This window comes from Muscardinus avellanarius (genome assembly GCF_963383645.1).
Source record: "Muscardinus avellanarius genome assembly, chromosome: 5".
NCBI classification, from domain to species: domain Eukaryota; kingdom Metazoa; phylum Chordata; class Mammalia; order Rodentia; family Gliridae; genus Muscardinus; species Muscardinus avellanarius.
Window position 1 is genome coordinate 100,066,507 of NC_137790.1, and position 17,440 is coordinate 100,083,946.

A 17,440-nucleotide genomic window follows, 5' to 3' on the forward strand; every position below is an offset into this window, starting at 1 on the left:
CACTAAGTAGCTGAGGCTGGATTAGAACTCATGTGATCCTCCTTTCTCAGCCTCCCAAGTGCAGGGATTATAAGCCTGCACCACAATGCCCAGATAACCATGTTGTTTTTATTACAATGGCTTTGTAGTATAAAGTCAGGTGTTGTGATTATTCCTGCATGGTTTTTGTTGCTGAAAACTACTTTGGCTATTCTGGGGTTTTTGTTGTTCAAAATTAAGTTAAGAACTGATTTTTCTATGCCTGTAAGGAATGATCAATTCCCACTTAGAAAACAAATAACACAATAAAAAAAATGGGCAAGTGAATAAAATAGAAACATCACAAAAGAAGAAATTTAAATGCCCGATAAATGCATAAAAAATGCTCAACATCATTGGCAATCAGAGAGATGCAAATCAAAACTACCCTGAGATTTCACTTAACTCCAACTAGAATGGAAATCATTCAAAACACAAACAACAATAAATGCTGGCAAGAATGTGGAGAAATAGAAACTCTAAAACATTGTTGAGAGATCTCAAATTAGTGCAACTACTTTGCAAAACTGTATGAAGGATCCTCAGAATAATGAGAACAAACTTATTTGATCCAGCAGTGCCACTTCTGGGTATCTACCCAAAAGAAAGGAAACTAAACTACCAGACTAATGCATGTGTATTTATGTTCATAGCTGCATAATTCACCATGGCCAAACTATGGAACCAGCCAAGATGTCCATCAACAGATGAATGGATTACAAAACTGTGGGATATGTACACCATGGAATTTTACTCAGCTATAAAAAAAAACAAAATTACATCATTTATAGGGAAATGGATGGAACTGGGGAACATTATTCTAAGTGAGATTAGACAGTCACACACACAAAAAAGAAATTGATGCTTTCCCTAATATGTGAAAGCTAGGGAGAAATGGTAACAGGAGGAACTCTAGATGAAGAAGCAGATCCAATAGAGGAGCAAATAAGACAACCTAATGGAGGGGATGGGGGGAGAGGTAAGCTCTCTAAAGCACATGCTGTGCTTAAACAAACATATCAATGTTAATCACTAAGCCAAGCATAGGAAGGAGGGATGGGGAGGGAGTGGGGTGGCGGTTGGGTAAGGGCTAATTGGATGATGTGTGTATGTATGTCTCCACAAGTATTTTATCCCATTAAGATGTATGACTACAATGCACTAATAAAAATATTTAAAAGGAAACAACTTTAGTCAAACTCAAAATCTATATTTCAATATTTTCTCACTAAAAATTTGTCATAATAAAATGGGAGACAGTTCACTGTACTTTTCTTACTTAAATGGATTCAGTTTCCTTTATTTAAAACCTTTTTATTTTGCCGGGCATGGTGGCGCACGCTTTTAATTCCCGCACTTGGGAGGCGGAGACAGGAGGATAGTGCAGGCTTGAAACCAGCTGTGCTGGTTTAAGAGTCCCTGTTTCCAAATAAAAATATAAAATAGGTCTAGGAGTGTATCCCAGAGGTAGAAGGGCTTCCAGGAACCCCAGTACCATCAAAAGAAAAACAAAAAACAAAAAAAAAAATCTTTTTATTTTATATAGTAGGCTTTGACAACATTTCCAATGTAGAAGGTATATTTTTTTACAATTAATACTTAATTATGGATAATATACTTTGTAAATCTTGTTCAAATTTTAAATACAGAAAAATATACTTTAAATATCTCTAAATACATTTTATGATTATTATTATAAATTAGGAAAGCAATAATCATGAAATTGTTTTTCTTAACTTGGTTAGTGAACAGAGCTCCTAAAACCAGAAGCAGGATATATTGAGCCGAAAACTGTGCAAATTTTAAAATAAATTACATCTGTTCACAGTTATCTCATGCTAGTGCATTGTTGCTAAAAGATGGAAACCACAAGAGAAGAGACAGAAAAATTGCTAAGTCATATTTAACATTCTTTCCCAAACTCACATTTCTTTGTTGTTAAGGAAGTACCTTCATCTTTTTTTTTTTTAATTGGTGTATTGAAGTCATACATCGTAATGGGGTACAGATGACAGAGACACATATGCACACATCACTCACTTAGCCCTTCTCCAATTACCACCTGATTCCCTCACCCTCCCTCCTTTTCATGTTGTGCTTAGTGACTGATATGTTTGTGAATGTACATCATATGCTTTAAGGCAACCTAAGATAGGGTGTAGGGAGGGAAGAAAAGTTAACTCCCTAGTACCTCCATATTTAAACCCAGATACCACAATTTATATTTTAATTTTTTTATTGGTGCATTGTAGTCATACATCTTACTGGGATACAAGACTCAAGTAGACATATATGCACATATCATCCAATTAGCCCTTACCCATACACCACCCCATTTTCTCCCTATCCCTCCTTACCATGGTTGGCTTAGTGATTGACTTTGATATGTTTGTTTAAGTACATCCAGCAGACACCACAATTTAAATCAATACAATTCCATTCTACTCTCCTAGGTTTCTAATATTTTTACCTATAACAGGAATCATTCAGAGCCAAATGCATATAGCTCTACCTTTTGTCATAACACTAATAAGTGTTCTTTTGTTTGAAAATATCAAAAAATAGAAGAGATGGAAAGTTTTTCTAGTCATGAGAAAATAGACATCAAATTATAAGTTATCCAGAATTCCTTAACAATGGTCATAGATGTTTTTCTTTAAGATTTTCTGGCAAAATATCTGATCCTATGTTAAGATTTCATGTGTCAAACTATTGAGTCTTGATATTTCATACATAAAAATAAGAAGTGTTCTTAAGGCCCCACTTGACATGATTTATTATCATTTTGCATTCAGGAATAAAATATTTTGTTCCTAATTTCTTTGAGTCTTCAATTTAATTAAAAAATATGATCAGGGTAAATGTGTATTCTATTATTTATTTATACTTGTCAGAGCATTTTATATCCCAGCAATTAATATTTTTCACATTAAACAGAAGATAAAAATTATACAGATGGTTTAATAAGTGATAATAGTTTATACTTCCAAATTTTGATATGTAGTTTTGATATTTTTCTTTTAAATTGGGATATACTCAAAGATTGAACCCAGGGGCATTTTACTTCAGCCTCTTTTTCAATACTGAGGATGAAAATCAGGACATTCTACCTCTGAGCTACACCCCCATTTCTGTTTTTATACTTTATTTTGAAACAGGGTCTCACTGAGTTGCAAAAGACTACACTTAGTATTTGAGGCTGTTCTCGAACCGTGATCCTCATGTCTCAGCCTCCCAAGTGCTGAGTTTACAAGCATGAGCCACCACATCCAGCTCGTACCCTCAGCCATTTATTTTTTATTTTGAAACAGGTTCTTATTATTTACTGAGGGTCTCCCTAAGTTGCTAAGGCTAGGTTTGAATTTGTGATACTCTTTTCTCAGTCTCCCAAGTAATGAGATAACAGGCATGCACTACTACCTCCAGAAAGTTCGTAATTTATCTTACTTACATATGTCTATGTTCTATCAAACAATAATAATAGCTAACACTTATTGAATGCTTTGTGTCAAGCACTTAATGCTATCCTTATTATTTCTTCCTCACAACAACCACTTAAGTGACTATTATTATTTCCCTATACAAATGTGGACACTTAGGGAACTTAAGAGATTAACACACCATTTAGCTGATAAGGAGGGGTCTTGAACTCTGCTATCTCTAGAATGAAGTAGTGATAGATATGTTAATAACAATGTATTTTATGTATAACTAATGATTTGTTGAAAATAAGTTTTTCCATAAAATATCATACTTGGTTCATCTTTCAGATAAAAATTGTACCACCAAAAAGAAAAACAACAACAAAAAATAATAATTTATGAAATAAAAACATCTAACATACCTAAAATGCATAGGAATAAAAATCCCCTGCTCAAAATAGAAGTAGCAAAACCAATCTGTCTAGTGTATATAAAATATTATGTGCTTCTTTTCTGCATCTACCTTGGTTTCACAAAGAATGAAAGAGCATAAGGATTACATAAAAGCCTTATGTACTGTTTATAAAATTGACTAGATACTGTCAGTACTTACTACCCATGTTTAACCTTATGATGATATTACAGTTGATATTTACCTTTTAATAAAAATATAAATGTACATTTATTCTCTGAATCTACAGGCTAAATTATTTATGTATCTATTTAATATGTATTTTGCATCTGGCAGGACAGCTCTTCTTAGGACAGTTTTACTGACCCACCTGTCATTATGATGGGTTAAACAATATCACCTTGCTAGTGCACAATGAATTACAAAGAAGTTATAAAGTACACCATCCATCATACTGGCAAGAAGTAGGTTTTCAAAGTAGATCTCAGATATCACAAATACTGCTTAGACTGTTACCAGAAAGCATAAATTGGAAGCTCATACAAAATGGACATATGATGAATGGACATGACAGGTCTTCAAAGAAAAGGGGCACTCCTCTTCTACAAATAACCTTGTCAAAAGCAAAACTGTGGTGATCTTTGCTGGCTCAGAATAGAATAATTTAAGAACTTGTTAATAGCTCTGCTTGATAGAAATTCATGCAAACGGGTTGTACTCAAAATGAAAAGGGAAGTATGCTACATCAAAAGCAGCAAACAATCAAACTCAATTCCAATTCCGAAAGGGTCTGAAGACACACAGAAAAATTGCTGGCAACCTATTAACTAGGATATATAAAATTCAATAATATGTCTATTGTAAATATGCATAGAATATATAATATATATTTATATATCAGTGTTCTATGTGCATATACCATAGTCACTAAAAATTGCTTTGCTTTTGAAAATCATTGTCAATAACTTGTTACATACTTTTTCTATATAAATATTTAAATTATTATGTACTGAGCAGAATAGATTTTCATTATTAATATAATTATTTAAATAATTGTCAATATCTTCATCTAATTTGTGTGATTAATTTATCATATTGCTGTCTTCAAATATAGGGTGTTTGTTTTATACATATTTGCATTTTGTTTCCTTTAACAATTCCTTTTGTTTAGACTGAATGTTTCAAACATGGAGCATATTTTTACATTTACACTTAACTTTAATTTCTCCTATTTAGTAGCTTCTTTAGAAAATTCTTTTTACACTCTTCTTCATTAAAATGTATAGGTTTAATATATTTGCAAGTGGTAGAATTGTCTCAAATAAGGACTTACAATTTTATGTACATTTGTATAATTTTATGAATAAGCAATAGTCATGGCTTTCTGTTATATGAGATAAAGCAAAAATTTAAACATTTACAACTAAGATAAATATGTGGAAAAACTCTCAGAGCTGTGTACTAATATATGGAATTTATTCACATAGAAAACTATGCCAAATCCAGCTAACCTAGGAAAGGTGGAAAAATAATTCACATCTGGCCCCCTATCATATGTACTTTCCATCATGAAGACAGGCATGCTGTATTTCAAATCCAAAATTTGTAAATAATCACATCAATTTCTACTTTACTTTGTGTTTGCATATACAATCTCTATTTCTATTCCTTCTCTCCATATCAATGTGTTAAAATTTGCTTCCTTGAAAGCATAAGTTAAATAGATTTATACTCTATGAACTAAACAAAATGTGAACGACTCAGTCACACATTTAACACCTTGAAATTAAATTCATCTAATGTGTCTTTAATTTCAAAAATATGACAAGAAAAGTATCAGGTAATCCCTATCTTGCTTCCCTGGGATCTCTCTACTAAAGTATTTAATGGTTACTTTTGTAGATTGTATCTTGCCAGTTAGTTCAATTTAGATGAAAGCTGTTGTTTTGTAATTCTATTTCACTGTAAATGACAGAGACAAATGCTCATATTACCTTGAGAGTTCCTTTGGCAGAATAAGCTGCATATGAGTAGAGCAGATCTTGGCTGCTGTCTTTCCTGGCTTCTTCACTGCAGGGCTGGCCATCAGGATGAAAGCATTGGCTGCTGCTGCTCAGAATCACAGTGTTGGGAGAAGACCCAGGCAGACTCAGCAGCACGGAGTAATTGAAAAACTGTACATCTTCTAGGCCCAAAGAAGTCCAGTGAGTCTTAATCTTCTTTGAAATTTCTATGCCATCTTCACTTTCATAGAGTTCTACCAAATTTCTGGAAGAAATTTAAAAGCACACTTAAAATAATGGGAAAACCATTATCCTTTTGAGATCTGACTTTTCACTAAATAGGGAATATTATAGATTAATGTGGAATATTGAAAGATGAATAAAACTAGGCCCTACCACCAAAAAAATGTAAGTGTGGTAGAGCTGATAGGCTTGATATAGCAAATCAATTATACCAAATCAAGAAGGATTAATTTCTTAAATTAAGAGCTAATAAAACATGATGGGACTACAAAGAAGAGTAAGACCAACTAGTTCTTTTATTAGTTATGAAACTTCTAGCAACATCAAACATAACCCATTTGAAACTCACTTCCAAAACTAGGCGTAATTCTGGTTGAGATAGCTCTATATTATTGTTAATATTACTTTATTAAAAGTATTGATTAACATATAGCTATTGCTTTTTAAAGTAATAAGGCACTAGCCAGGCAGAGTGACATACACCACACACACACACACACACATACATACACAAATAGGACAGATTAGATACAATTTACATGCCCAGATACATGATGTTAAAAGCAAAGTATTTTTTTTCCAAATTACTATGCAATGGTAAAAAAAAAAAACACACAGATTTTCAAGCCAATGTATAATTAATGTTTGTGTTGGACTTTCTGAGTTTGTATACTTTTTCTGTATTTATTCTGTAGTGATACTATTTTTGCTTATGACATCTTAGAGGCTAGACAAAATCTGTTAGATATATTTGTAGTATGCAGAATACAATCAAAGACTAACTTAATAAAAATAATTTAATCCAGATAGTTTTTTATTTTACAGACAAAAAAGGACTAAATTTTTTGCAAAATATACTTCTTATAAGAATTTTTATTATTCAGTCTATTATCCAAGTATTTACTGATATTATTGTTATTTTTGCCCATTACATTAATTTTTAGACATACATATTTCTTTTAAGACATACTTATTTCATACATTTGGGAAAAGAATACAAAGTAAACACACATTACTGGAGATAAAACATATGTCTGTTGACATAGTTTCAAAGCTGGCCTAAATAAGAAGATGCAGTAAAAAGTAGGTTCCTAGTTGTTTTTGCATTCTTTTGAAGTTATATTATTTTTCCCTTTAAACATCTAGTTTTGTCAGTCAACAACAGCAAGTTAAATGAAAGACCTGATTGGAAGAATTTCATTTTTTATTGCTCATAGACTTCTCTGCCTTTGCCTGTTCATCTGCTGCTATGTCTGTCCTCCTGTCTCCACCTATTTTGTTTACTATACTATTTTAGATAGAGCTGGTAAACTGGGTTAAAATTTCACTCAATTTGATGAGAAAGTCATTTATAAAGTATATTAATAATGCTACTTTTAAATTTCAATATATATGTTAATTATCTGGGTATGATAGTGAAAGCCTGTATGTACAGTTTAAAATCCCAGCCACTCAGTAGGCTGATGTCTACCTGCCATGACAAGTTTGAGCAATTTAGCCAGACTGACCCTGTCTCAATTTTTTTTTTTTTTAATCTGGGAATGTATCTCAGTGGTACAGCACCCCTGGGCTCAATTCCCATTATTGAAAAAAAAAATTTCCATATCCTCATCAGCTTCTATTATTGTCTATAGTCCTTTTATTCTTTCTTTTGCAGTACTGGGGATGGAACTCAGCGGCATTCTACCTTCCAGCAACACCCCCAGTCCTACTTTAAAATTTTGTTTTGTTTTATTTATTTATTTATTTATTTGTTTGTTTGTTTGTTTGTTTGTTTGTTTTGGTGGTACTGGGGTTCCTGGAAACCCTTCTACTCCGGGGCTTTCCTCCCAGAGCTATTTTACATATTTTTTTTTTAATTTGGAAACAGGGTCTCTTAAGCCATTGAGGCTGGCTTTGAACCTGTGTGATCCTCCAGTCTCCACCTCCCAATACACAATAGCCAAACTATGGAATCAATCCATCAACAGACAAATAAATTAAAATGAGACATATAGCCGGGCGTGGTGTCCCACGCTTGTATTCCCTGCGCTTGGGAGGCACAGACAGGAGGATCACGCAGGTTTGAAGCCAGCTGTGCTGTTTTAAGAAACCCTGTTTCCAAATAAAAATATATATATGAAAAAAATAGGTCTGGGAGTGTAGCCCGGAGGTAGAAGGGCTTCCAGGAACCCCAGTACCACCAAAAAAAAAAAAAAAAAAAAAAAAAAAGACATATAGGCAATGAAGTTTTACGCAGCCCTCAAAAAAATTGCATAAAAAATAGATGAAACTAGATTATATTATACTGAGATCAGCCCGTTTTAGAAAGTCAAGGGTATTATGTTTTATTTCTCCTATGTGGAAGTTAGAATAGGAAACAAAATAAACTTTCGATAAATGAGAGAGGCTAGCTGAATAATGGAAGGACATTGGGAAATGGGAGATCAAAATGAGAGCTGATAAAGGAAACAGTTCAAATAATATTGTACCTGTACATGAAGGTAACATTACCAGTCTCACTAATATATACAAGCAAGGGTAGGTAGCAGAGTGGGATCCAGAGGAAAACACACCAAGTTTTATGTGCATGTATGTCTATATCACTTTGAATTTCACTATGAGTGTAATTATAATGTACTATTAAAAGTGAATAGATTTTTAAAATTACATATAAAATAACGTTTCAGATATAGATTTTACTTGTGAAAATTTGGTTATTTAGACAGAAAAGTAAAAGAAAAACAATACTGCTTTAGATTTTGTTTTCTTCTCTACCCACCTAATTGATGAGCATAAATGCTTTGCTGAGTAGTAAAATATTTATTTTTCATTGGTTTTAGTTCCACAGTGCTTTATAATGCAACAAACTAAACAAAGATTAAATATTTCAAGACACATATTTTATACAACACGACATGGATTCAAAAGACAAACTAAATACTTGTTTAGGTGTTTAACTGAAGAATCAGTAAGTTGTCTCAATTCCAGATAATTTCTACATATTATTCGGTACTACTATAAAATCACTGTATGAATGTACATATTCTTTACTTCACTAATAATTTAAGGTATATTTATGCATTATATATTTGGCTTTATGTTAATTTTATAAGATAATTTAAATATATAATAAGGAAGATATAACATATATGAAGTATAAAAATAATGAAAAGAACAATCCAAATTACGGAGTAGAACACCTTTATTATTAGTGAAACCGTTGAATCTTCTTTCATTATTCTATCACTCACCCTGATTCCCAGAGATACCATCAGTCTGATCTTTTTGTTTCCTGTTATATTATTTTATAAGTTTGCATATATTTATGTATTTAACACCTTGCCATTCAATTTTGTGTTTTTATTGTTATATAATAAATATAATATTTTGTGACTTCACCTTGTATTTTGTGGGTTCTGAAATTCCTCCAGTATTTTTTACCATTTATTCTGAAATAAATATTTTAAAGTTCTTTCTATATTTTCATTATTAAAGACAATGCTGCATTTTAATTTTTATTGCCTCACAGATACCATAATATTTTCTCTATGCACAGAATTGGTACATAGAGCATGTACCTGTATAGCTTTAATAAGAAATGCCAAACAGCTTTTAAAATATTTAGAATACTCACTTGCCAGCTTTTCAAGAGAGTTCTTATTCTTTCATTCCTGTCAATATTTGATGTTATCTTGGTTATGTTTTAATCATTTTTCCAAAGTGATAGGTGTGTAATTGTATTTTATTATGTGTTTAACTCATATGCACTTTTTGGCAAGATGTTAATACTTTTCTAAAGTATTTTGTTCCACTAGTAGTATGTAAGAGGCCTTACTTTCAACTGTCAGGGTATCTAATTATTGCTATCCCATGAAGCTAAAAGTTTATTCTATTTTTTTTTTTTTTGCAATACCGGAGATTGAAGCCAATGACCTTCTAAATCTGAGCTATACCCCAACTCTATTTTATTATTTATTTTGAAACATATTTTCACTAAGTTGCAGAGAACCTCACTAAGTACCTGAGGCTGGCCATAAGCCTGTCATACTCCTGTCTCAGCCTTCTAAGTACTGGGATTATGATTACAAGCCTGTGTCACCAAGCCCAGTTTCTGTTGTGGTTTTAATTTGCATTTCCATGATTACTGGTGAGAATATTTTAATAAATATTTTATTCTTCGTTTTTACTTTCTCTTGCCTTTATTTCAAACATTTTTGTATGCCTTGGATAATCTATTTTAAGGCCTATGTGCAGCACATATCTTCTCCATGTTTTTGGTATCCTCTTTATTTTCAATTTACTGTCTTATGATGACCATAAGTTCATTATTTAAATGTATATAATTTTCTCTGTGTATTACTGTGGAATAAACCCACGGGCATTTTACTTCTGAGGTACACATCTTTTGATTATTTATTTATTTATTTTTGAAATGGCCTCAGTATGTTGCTGAGAGTTTTGCTAACTTACTGAGGCTGGATTCAAACCTTCATCTATATGAAGTACGGGCATTACAGGCATGTACCACCATGCCCAGTATATATAATTTTAATGTAATGTATAATTTACACATTTTCTGAAGTGCTTTTAAATTATTTTTCAAAGAAGAGATTAGTTGCCATGTTTTCTTTTTTATACTTTCGTGATCCATTATAGTCTCATATCATAATGTAATTCACAGTGATAGTGGCATACACACATACAGCACTTGGTGTACTTTCTCCCAGCTTCTTCCCCATGCTTCCCTTCCAAACACATGATATTGAGATTGGCATTGGTATTCTTACATATGTACATACTATCAATGGAAATATTTTATTTATTGATCCTCCCTCTCTCCCAACCTTCCTTAGACTACTTCCTTATAGCACTGAAGCTTTTCCTCTATTATTCAAAGTTCCTATTGTATCCTGATTTTCCTAATTGAATCCTATTTTCCTCATATGAGAGAAAATACATGACCCTTCACCTTCTGTGACTTATTCATCTCACTTAACATAATGTTTTCCAGGTCTATTCATTTTCCTGCAAAATGAAGATTATAAATGAAATAAATACATCAATAGAAAATGCCCCCCCCAGTAGACTAGATAACATAGAAAATAGAATATCACTCTTTAGAAGACAGCTTATTAAAAACTGATCACACAGTCAACAATACAAAGAAGATAATATGACATGACTAGACTATTCAAGAAATGCAGGATTATATAATATGACCTAACTTATGGATAGTAAGTATCGAAGAATGTCTAGAAGCACAAATCAAGAGTATGAGAAACCTCTTCAGAGAAGTAATATCAGAGAAATACCCAAACATAGAAAAAGAGATAGGCACCCACATACATGAGACATTCAGAACCCCCCCAAAAAAGACAAGATCAAAGGAGAGCTTCCCCATGTAACATAATAATAGAAGTCAAGGTGAGCATTTTAAATGTATTGCGAACAAAAGAACAGGTGACATTCAGGAGCAAAACAACAAGAGTTGCTGTGGACTTCACAACCAAATTCATGAAAGCCAGGAGACACTGGTATGATATACTCCAATCTCTGAAAGAAAACACCTTTCAACCAAGACTGCTGTATACATCAAAGATATCTTTCAAGATTGACAAAGAAATAAAAAAAAACTTTCAAGGTAAGTAGAAAGAAAATAACTCATGACCACAAAGTTGTCACTAGAGAAAAACTTAAAGAGATAAACACTTGAACAAAAAGAGAAATAAATATCAGAATGAAAGAAGGGGAAAATTCTTCCAGACAGACAACTAAGCACATGAGAAATAACACTATATCAAAAAGAAAATATAACTCAATATGATAAGGAACAAACATTATCTCTCAACTATAATATTGAATATCAAAGGTCTAAACACCCCACCTAAAAAATATAAATTGGCAATATGGATTAAAGAACATAAGCTATATCCTGTTTGCAAGTAACTCACCTTATAGGCAAAGATAAAAGTGAAAGGATGTAAAAAGAGATTCCATGCATGTGGAAACTGAAAACAAGTAGGTGTAGCTGATCTCATATCTGACAAAGCAGACTTGAAGCCAAAACTTATCAGAAGAAACAAGGCAGGTGACTTCTTACTAATAAAAGGGACAATCCAACAATAAGATACAATGTTAGTAAACATTTATGCCTTAAATTTGGGCACATGCTCTTTTATCAAGCAAACTCATTTTTTATAAGAGTTTTTATAACTGTTTTCCTCACTTTAGGGATTACTTAGAAAAAGAGAAAATGGTGGGTAAGGAAAAAAGGTAATAGCATGAGGTGGAAACTCATTTTCACTTTTCCCCACATGAGTACCTGTCCCTTGTCTAAATGCTCAACTAATATGCAATAGAAACTTTGTCATACGTGAGCTTTACATGTGCATGAGTCTGTCTGAGCTCCCAAATCAATTACATTAATCCTTTTGATTTATCTTTATAATGATGTGCTTTATTCATTATTACTGGTATAATATGTCTTAATATACAGAATAGTAACTTATTTGCTTATTGCTGCTATAAAGGAATGCTATTCCATCATAATACAAAATAATCCTGGTAAACTCTCTTATTAATTATGTTATTTTCTTCTTTTTGTTTTTTTCTGTGTAAACTATTTTATTTCATTAGCAAATAATACAAATTTTGTTATTCCCTTTCTTATCATTTATAAATTTTACTTTAATTGAATTTATTTTGGATTACTACATAAGATATGACCTCTAGAAAATAATTAATTAAATATTTTATAAGGTGTGTTAGTCGAGATACATGATGTAGTGTAAATATTATGTTAAAAGTATTTCATTCTCTTGTTTTTAACAGATGTTCTTTGAACAGATATTAAATTTTATAAAAAATATTTTTTATGAACCAGGCATGGTGGGGCTCATGCTTGTAATTCCAATATTTGGGATGCTGAGACAGAAGGATCATGGTTTGCAGACTATCTCAGCTACCTAGTGAGGCCCTTTGCAACTCAGTGAGACCCTGTTTAGAAAATAAAGAATAAAAAGTAGGGCTGGAAGTGTAGCTTGGAGGTATTGATCCTTGGTTCCATCTCCATTACCACAAAAAATTATTTATTTAAGACAATTATATGATCCTTTTAAAATATGATGTATTATGTTAATAATCATTTTAGTAGCAAATAAATAAATACCATTTAGTGGTATGCAATATTCCTTTGAAATAAGTTCTGCCTAATTTTGATTTGAAAGGATATCAATTTTATGAGATAGGGAGCATTTGTCTTGATCAGTGTTCTGAGATTCAATATAATTAGAATTGGGGGACATCAATAATTATAAAACTAGAAATCGTCTGTACTTGATGCTGTTCTATGGGAGAACCATTAATTGCTGATTCATGTCTTTAATGCTGTAAGAAGAGTTTCATTTCTTCCTAGAATCACAGCTCCTTCATTATTCTCTGAGCCACTGCTATTGATCCTGAAATTTCCAAGTTTCTATTTGATTTCTCATCATAGTATGTTTTCTTGTTTTGTTACCTTGTTGATAACTCTTAATGCTCAGAAAAGCAGTTTTAAAGTAGGTTTATTGTAATATAGACAACATTTGTGTGTTTTGGAGTATATCTATTTCAAAACATCACCCCAAACAGAAGTACACTAACTTGAGTATCTATTAAGACATGAGTTCTTTTCAGTTATTGACTGAGCTGTTCATAGCAACCAAAGGGAGAAATTGAAAAAGCAGTTCAGAATAGTGACCTGAGCTCCTTCTTGCATAGATTGTACTTTATCTCATCTATTAGAGATTAAACTATTCAAATATTCTACTTCATAGTTGTGATGGATTCAAGTAAATAGGAGAACATGTTCATATATAATAACAATATGTCAATATAAGAATACACTTTACATATTATGGTAAAATTTTTGTATGCACATAAATATATAAATACCAATCTTTAAAAGTAATAACAGAAAGATTATTTCTTAATAAATAGTGGTTAATTTTCCAAATAACTAATCATAATTTAATAAACACCTATTCAAGTTCCATGATCTAAAGATTTTTAAGAACTGCTCTATCTTTTAAAATTGTTTTTAAAATTGTCAAATTTTGGTTTATACTTCACTTGTTTAAAAATAACTTAGAGTAGCCTGGCATGGTGGTGCATGCTTGTAATCCCAGCATTCGGAAGGCTGAGACAGGAGGATTATAGTTCCCACACAGCCTTAGCTACTTAGTAAGGCCCTTTGCAACTCAGTGAGACCCTGTTTCAAAATAAAGAATAAAAAATAGGGCTGGGGGTACAGAATGCCTCTGGATTCTATCCCTATACCACACATACACACACACACACACACACACACACACACACACACGCACGCACACAAATCTTAAAGAGGCCATATGAGTTCACTGTTCTGAAATTATATAATATTTAAATATAAATTATGTTAAATAAACCAACAGTTATTCAAACAACTTTGTATTAATACAAGTAGCTTGGTCAAGGGATTCTACTTATTAATCATTTTAAATCACTTAGAATTTAAATAATGTTAGATCTTGTAACAGTTTCCAGTTTTTTAAAACTTTTTTCCCTGACAATAATGTTTGGGGATTTATGATGAAGAGTTCTGTTACAATTGGGAAGTTTTCTATATTAAATAAAAATGGTTTTAAAGAATTAGCTATAATGTACTCTTAGTAATTTCAGACTGCAAAAATAGGAGTGTGTCAACCAAAATCACAGAGTATTTATTTGCTATAAAGTTTTCCTCTGCCTTAATTTTTTAAATAAGAGTTTCCATAGGCTACAAGTTTTGGCAGGTAACATAAGAAACCGTCAGTCCTGAGATCTGAATTTGGGAGGGACTTTGGCATTAATGTTCCATTGGCCAAAAGAGCCTGGAAATGGAAGGTGCTGGGCTTTTGTCTTGGGTTTGGTGGATAGAATCCTGTCTTTATCAATGTTCAACACCTGCTACTGGATAAACCACAGAGCAACACTGATGTCAGAACTGGAAGAAGCTATATACACAGAATTTCTAGTTCTAAGAAAAGTGCCAAGAGTACACAGTAATAAATGCAGAGAGAAAGAAGAAAAATGTTGCAACTACACAGGGAAAAGTCAGAATTTTTGTTCATGCGCACTGAGGTTTTTATGTGTACGTATCAGAATACATGTGCATACTCATACTGCAGCAATTTGTATTTCTGAAATACTAATTAAACAAAAATCTTAGAAGTTATTATTTGACTTGTTATCCAACACAGTGTATTATACATGTGTGAGGAATTTGATGACTCTATAGCAAGAACAGATTTCCTTTATGTATGAACTATAATTTAGTTTCTCACATCAACCTGTATGTTTGGAATTTCTTATCATATACTAACTTCACTGAGGCAAAAGCCATAAGGCACTTTCAAAGAAAATAAATTCATTATTTAAAGTGCACTACTCCAAAACCAATTTTTGGAAATAGGGGTACAAAGATATTTTCATGGTTTATTTCCATTATTCAAGGCCATATGATTCTTTTTCTTTTGTTTGTTTTGTTTTGTTTTTGTTTTTGGTGGTACTGGGGTTCTTGGAAATCCTTCTACCTCTGGGCTACACTCCCAGACCTATTTTTACATTTTTTTATTTGGAAACAGGGTCTCTTAAGCCAGCAAGGCTGGCTTCAAACCTGTGCGATCCTCCTGTCTCTGCCTCCCAAGCGCAGGGATTACAAGTATGTGCCACCATGCACATCTTATAATTCTTGGTAAACACTTAAATCTAGGCTTTGTTATTTTTTAATAGTCATTCTCTGTTCTTTCACCATCATACTATTATTACATCACTATATTGAATGCCATTAAGCTAACTATGAAAAATAAAAAACAACTATACAACTTCTGTTAAATACTACATTTAACATTACTTTTTATGGATGTCCAGAGGGCTATTTTTGTATTCTTTAAAAATACATACAAATATTTCCAAATTAAATCATGTCATTTGGGAATACTTGAACTTAATTTTGATACAGATGAAACTATCATAACTAAAGCAAATCATGTGGGAGGACTGCAAACTGGAACTAAGCCCATACTACAGCCTGGAAGTGTTTCTCTCAGCTGATTAAAATGTCCTAATTTTTATGTTTTTCCATATTTTTCCTATATATTTGTTTGCACATTGTCTAACTGGACTATACTCAGAACATATGTGGCCAGAGATAGATGAAGGGAATAAAACTGTTGTTCTGATATTTTTCTCAATCTAATTATGTTGCAAAGTGTTATCTGAAAACAAGAATACACAAAACACCTAAATTATGTGTGGATCAATGTTGCAAATGCATTCCAAAGATGGAAAACTTGTTTCCTTTAGATTGCATTTGCTGATGCTGCATCTTGTATTTCACCAACATTTAAAACTGGGAGGTTCAAAAAATCTAAAATTGCCTCCTCTGCAACCCACCCCCTTTTCCTATTATTAAATCTTACACTTGAATATTTGATCTCACTGACTCAGAATTATTTATTATCTGCTGGAATAGGAGAGTCTGGGGCTATTTTCATTTTAATTTGTTTTTTAATAACATACAAAAACATGCAACTTACTAGCATGCTATAAAATATTTGATACATATATATATATATATATTACATTATGTTTAAATAAAGTTAAATATTCACCTCCTCTCACATTTACATTATGAAATAAACTTTCAAGATTTCTTCTAGTTTTCTGAAATGCATAATACATTATTTTGATAGTTACCATATTCTATAATAGCACACAAAAGCTTTTTCTTATATAACTCTAACTTAGCATAGATTGATCATATTTTCTTCATTTCTCCTGTACCTTATTCTCCCTAGCATCTGTTAACCACTATTCTACTCTCAACTTATATGCAGTCTACTTTCTTTTTTATTTTTATTTTTATTATTTTTGTTTTGCAGGGACTTTCTACCTCTGAGCTATAAACCCACCCCTATTTTTTATTCTTTTTATTTTGAAACAGTGTCTCACTGAGTTGCAAAGGACCTCACTAAGTAGCTGAGGCTGGCCAGGAACCCAGATCCTCCTGTCTCAGCCTCCCAAATGCTGAGATTACAAGCGTGAATCACAACACCAGGTTCAACTTTCTTAACTATCACACAGGAATGAAATCTTGTGGTGCTGCTTTTCTTTCTGTGTCTGGTTTATTTTACTTAATATAATGATCTCCAGTTCTATTCATGTTGTTGTAAATAGCAGAAACCTATTCTTTCTTATGGCTGAATACCATTCCATGGTGTATTGTACTACATTTTCTTTACTCATTTGTTACTTGATGGATACTTATGTTTTTCCCATTGGTTGGTTATGTTCAATAGTTC

General features: G+C 32.2%; 1 protein-coding gene across 1 annotated transcript in view; it reads right to left on the minus strand.

The window, feature by feature from the left end:
• NAALADL2 (N-acetylated alpha-linked acidic dipeptidase like 2) overlaps positions 1–17,440 on the minus strand; it is a gene marked incomplete at its 3' end in the record, with an annotated part of 975,844 nt that overhangs the window by 598,098 nt on the left and 360,306 nt on the right. The window contains exon 3 of the mRNA XM_080695918.1: positions 5,847–6,120. Coding sequence (XP_080552044.1) covers positions 5,847–6,120 — 274 coding nt within the window. The remainder of the gene's footprint in view (positions 1–5,846; positions 6,121–17,440) is intronic.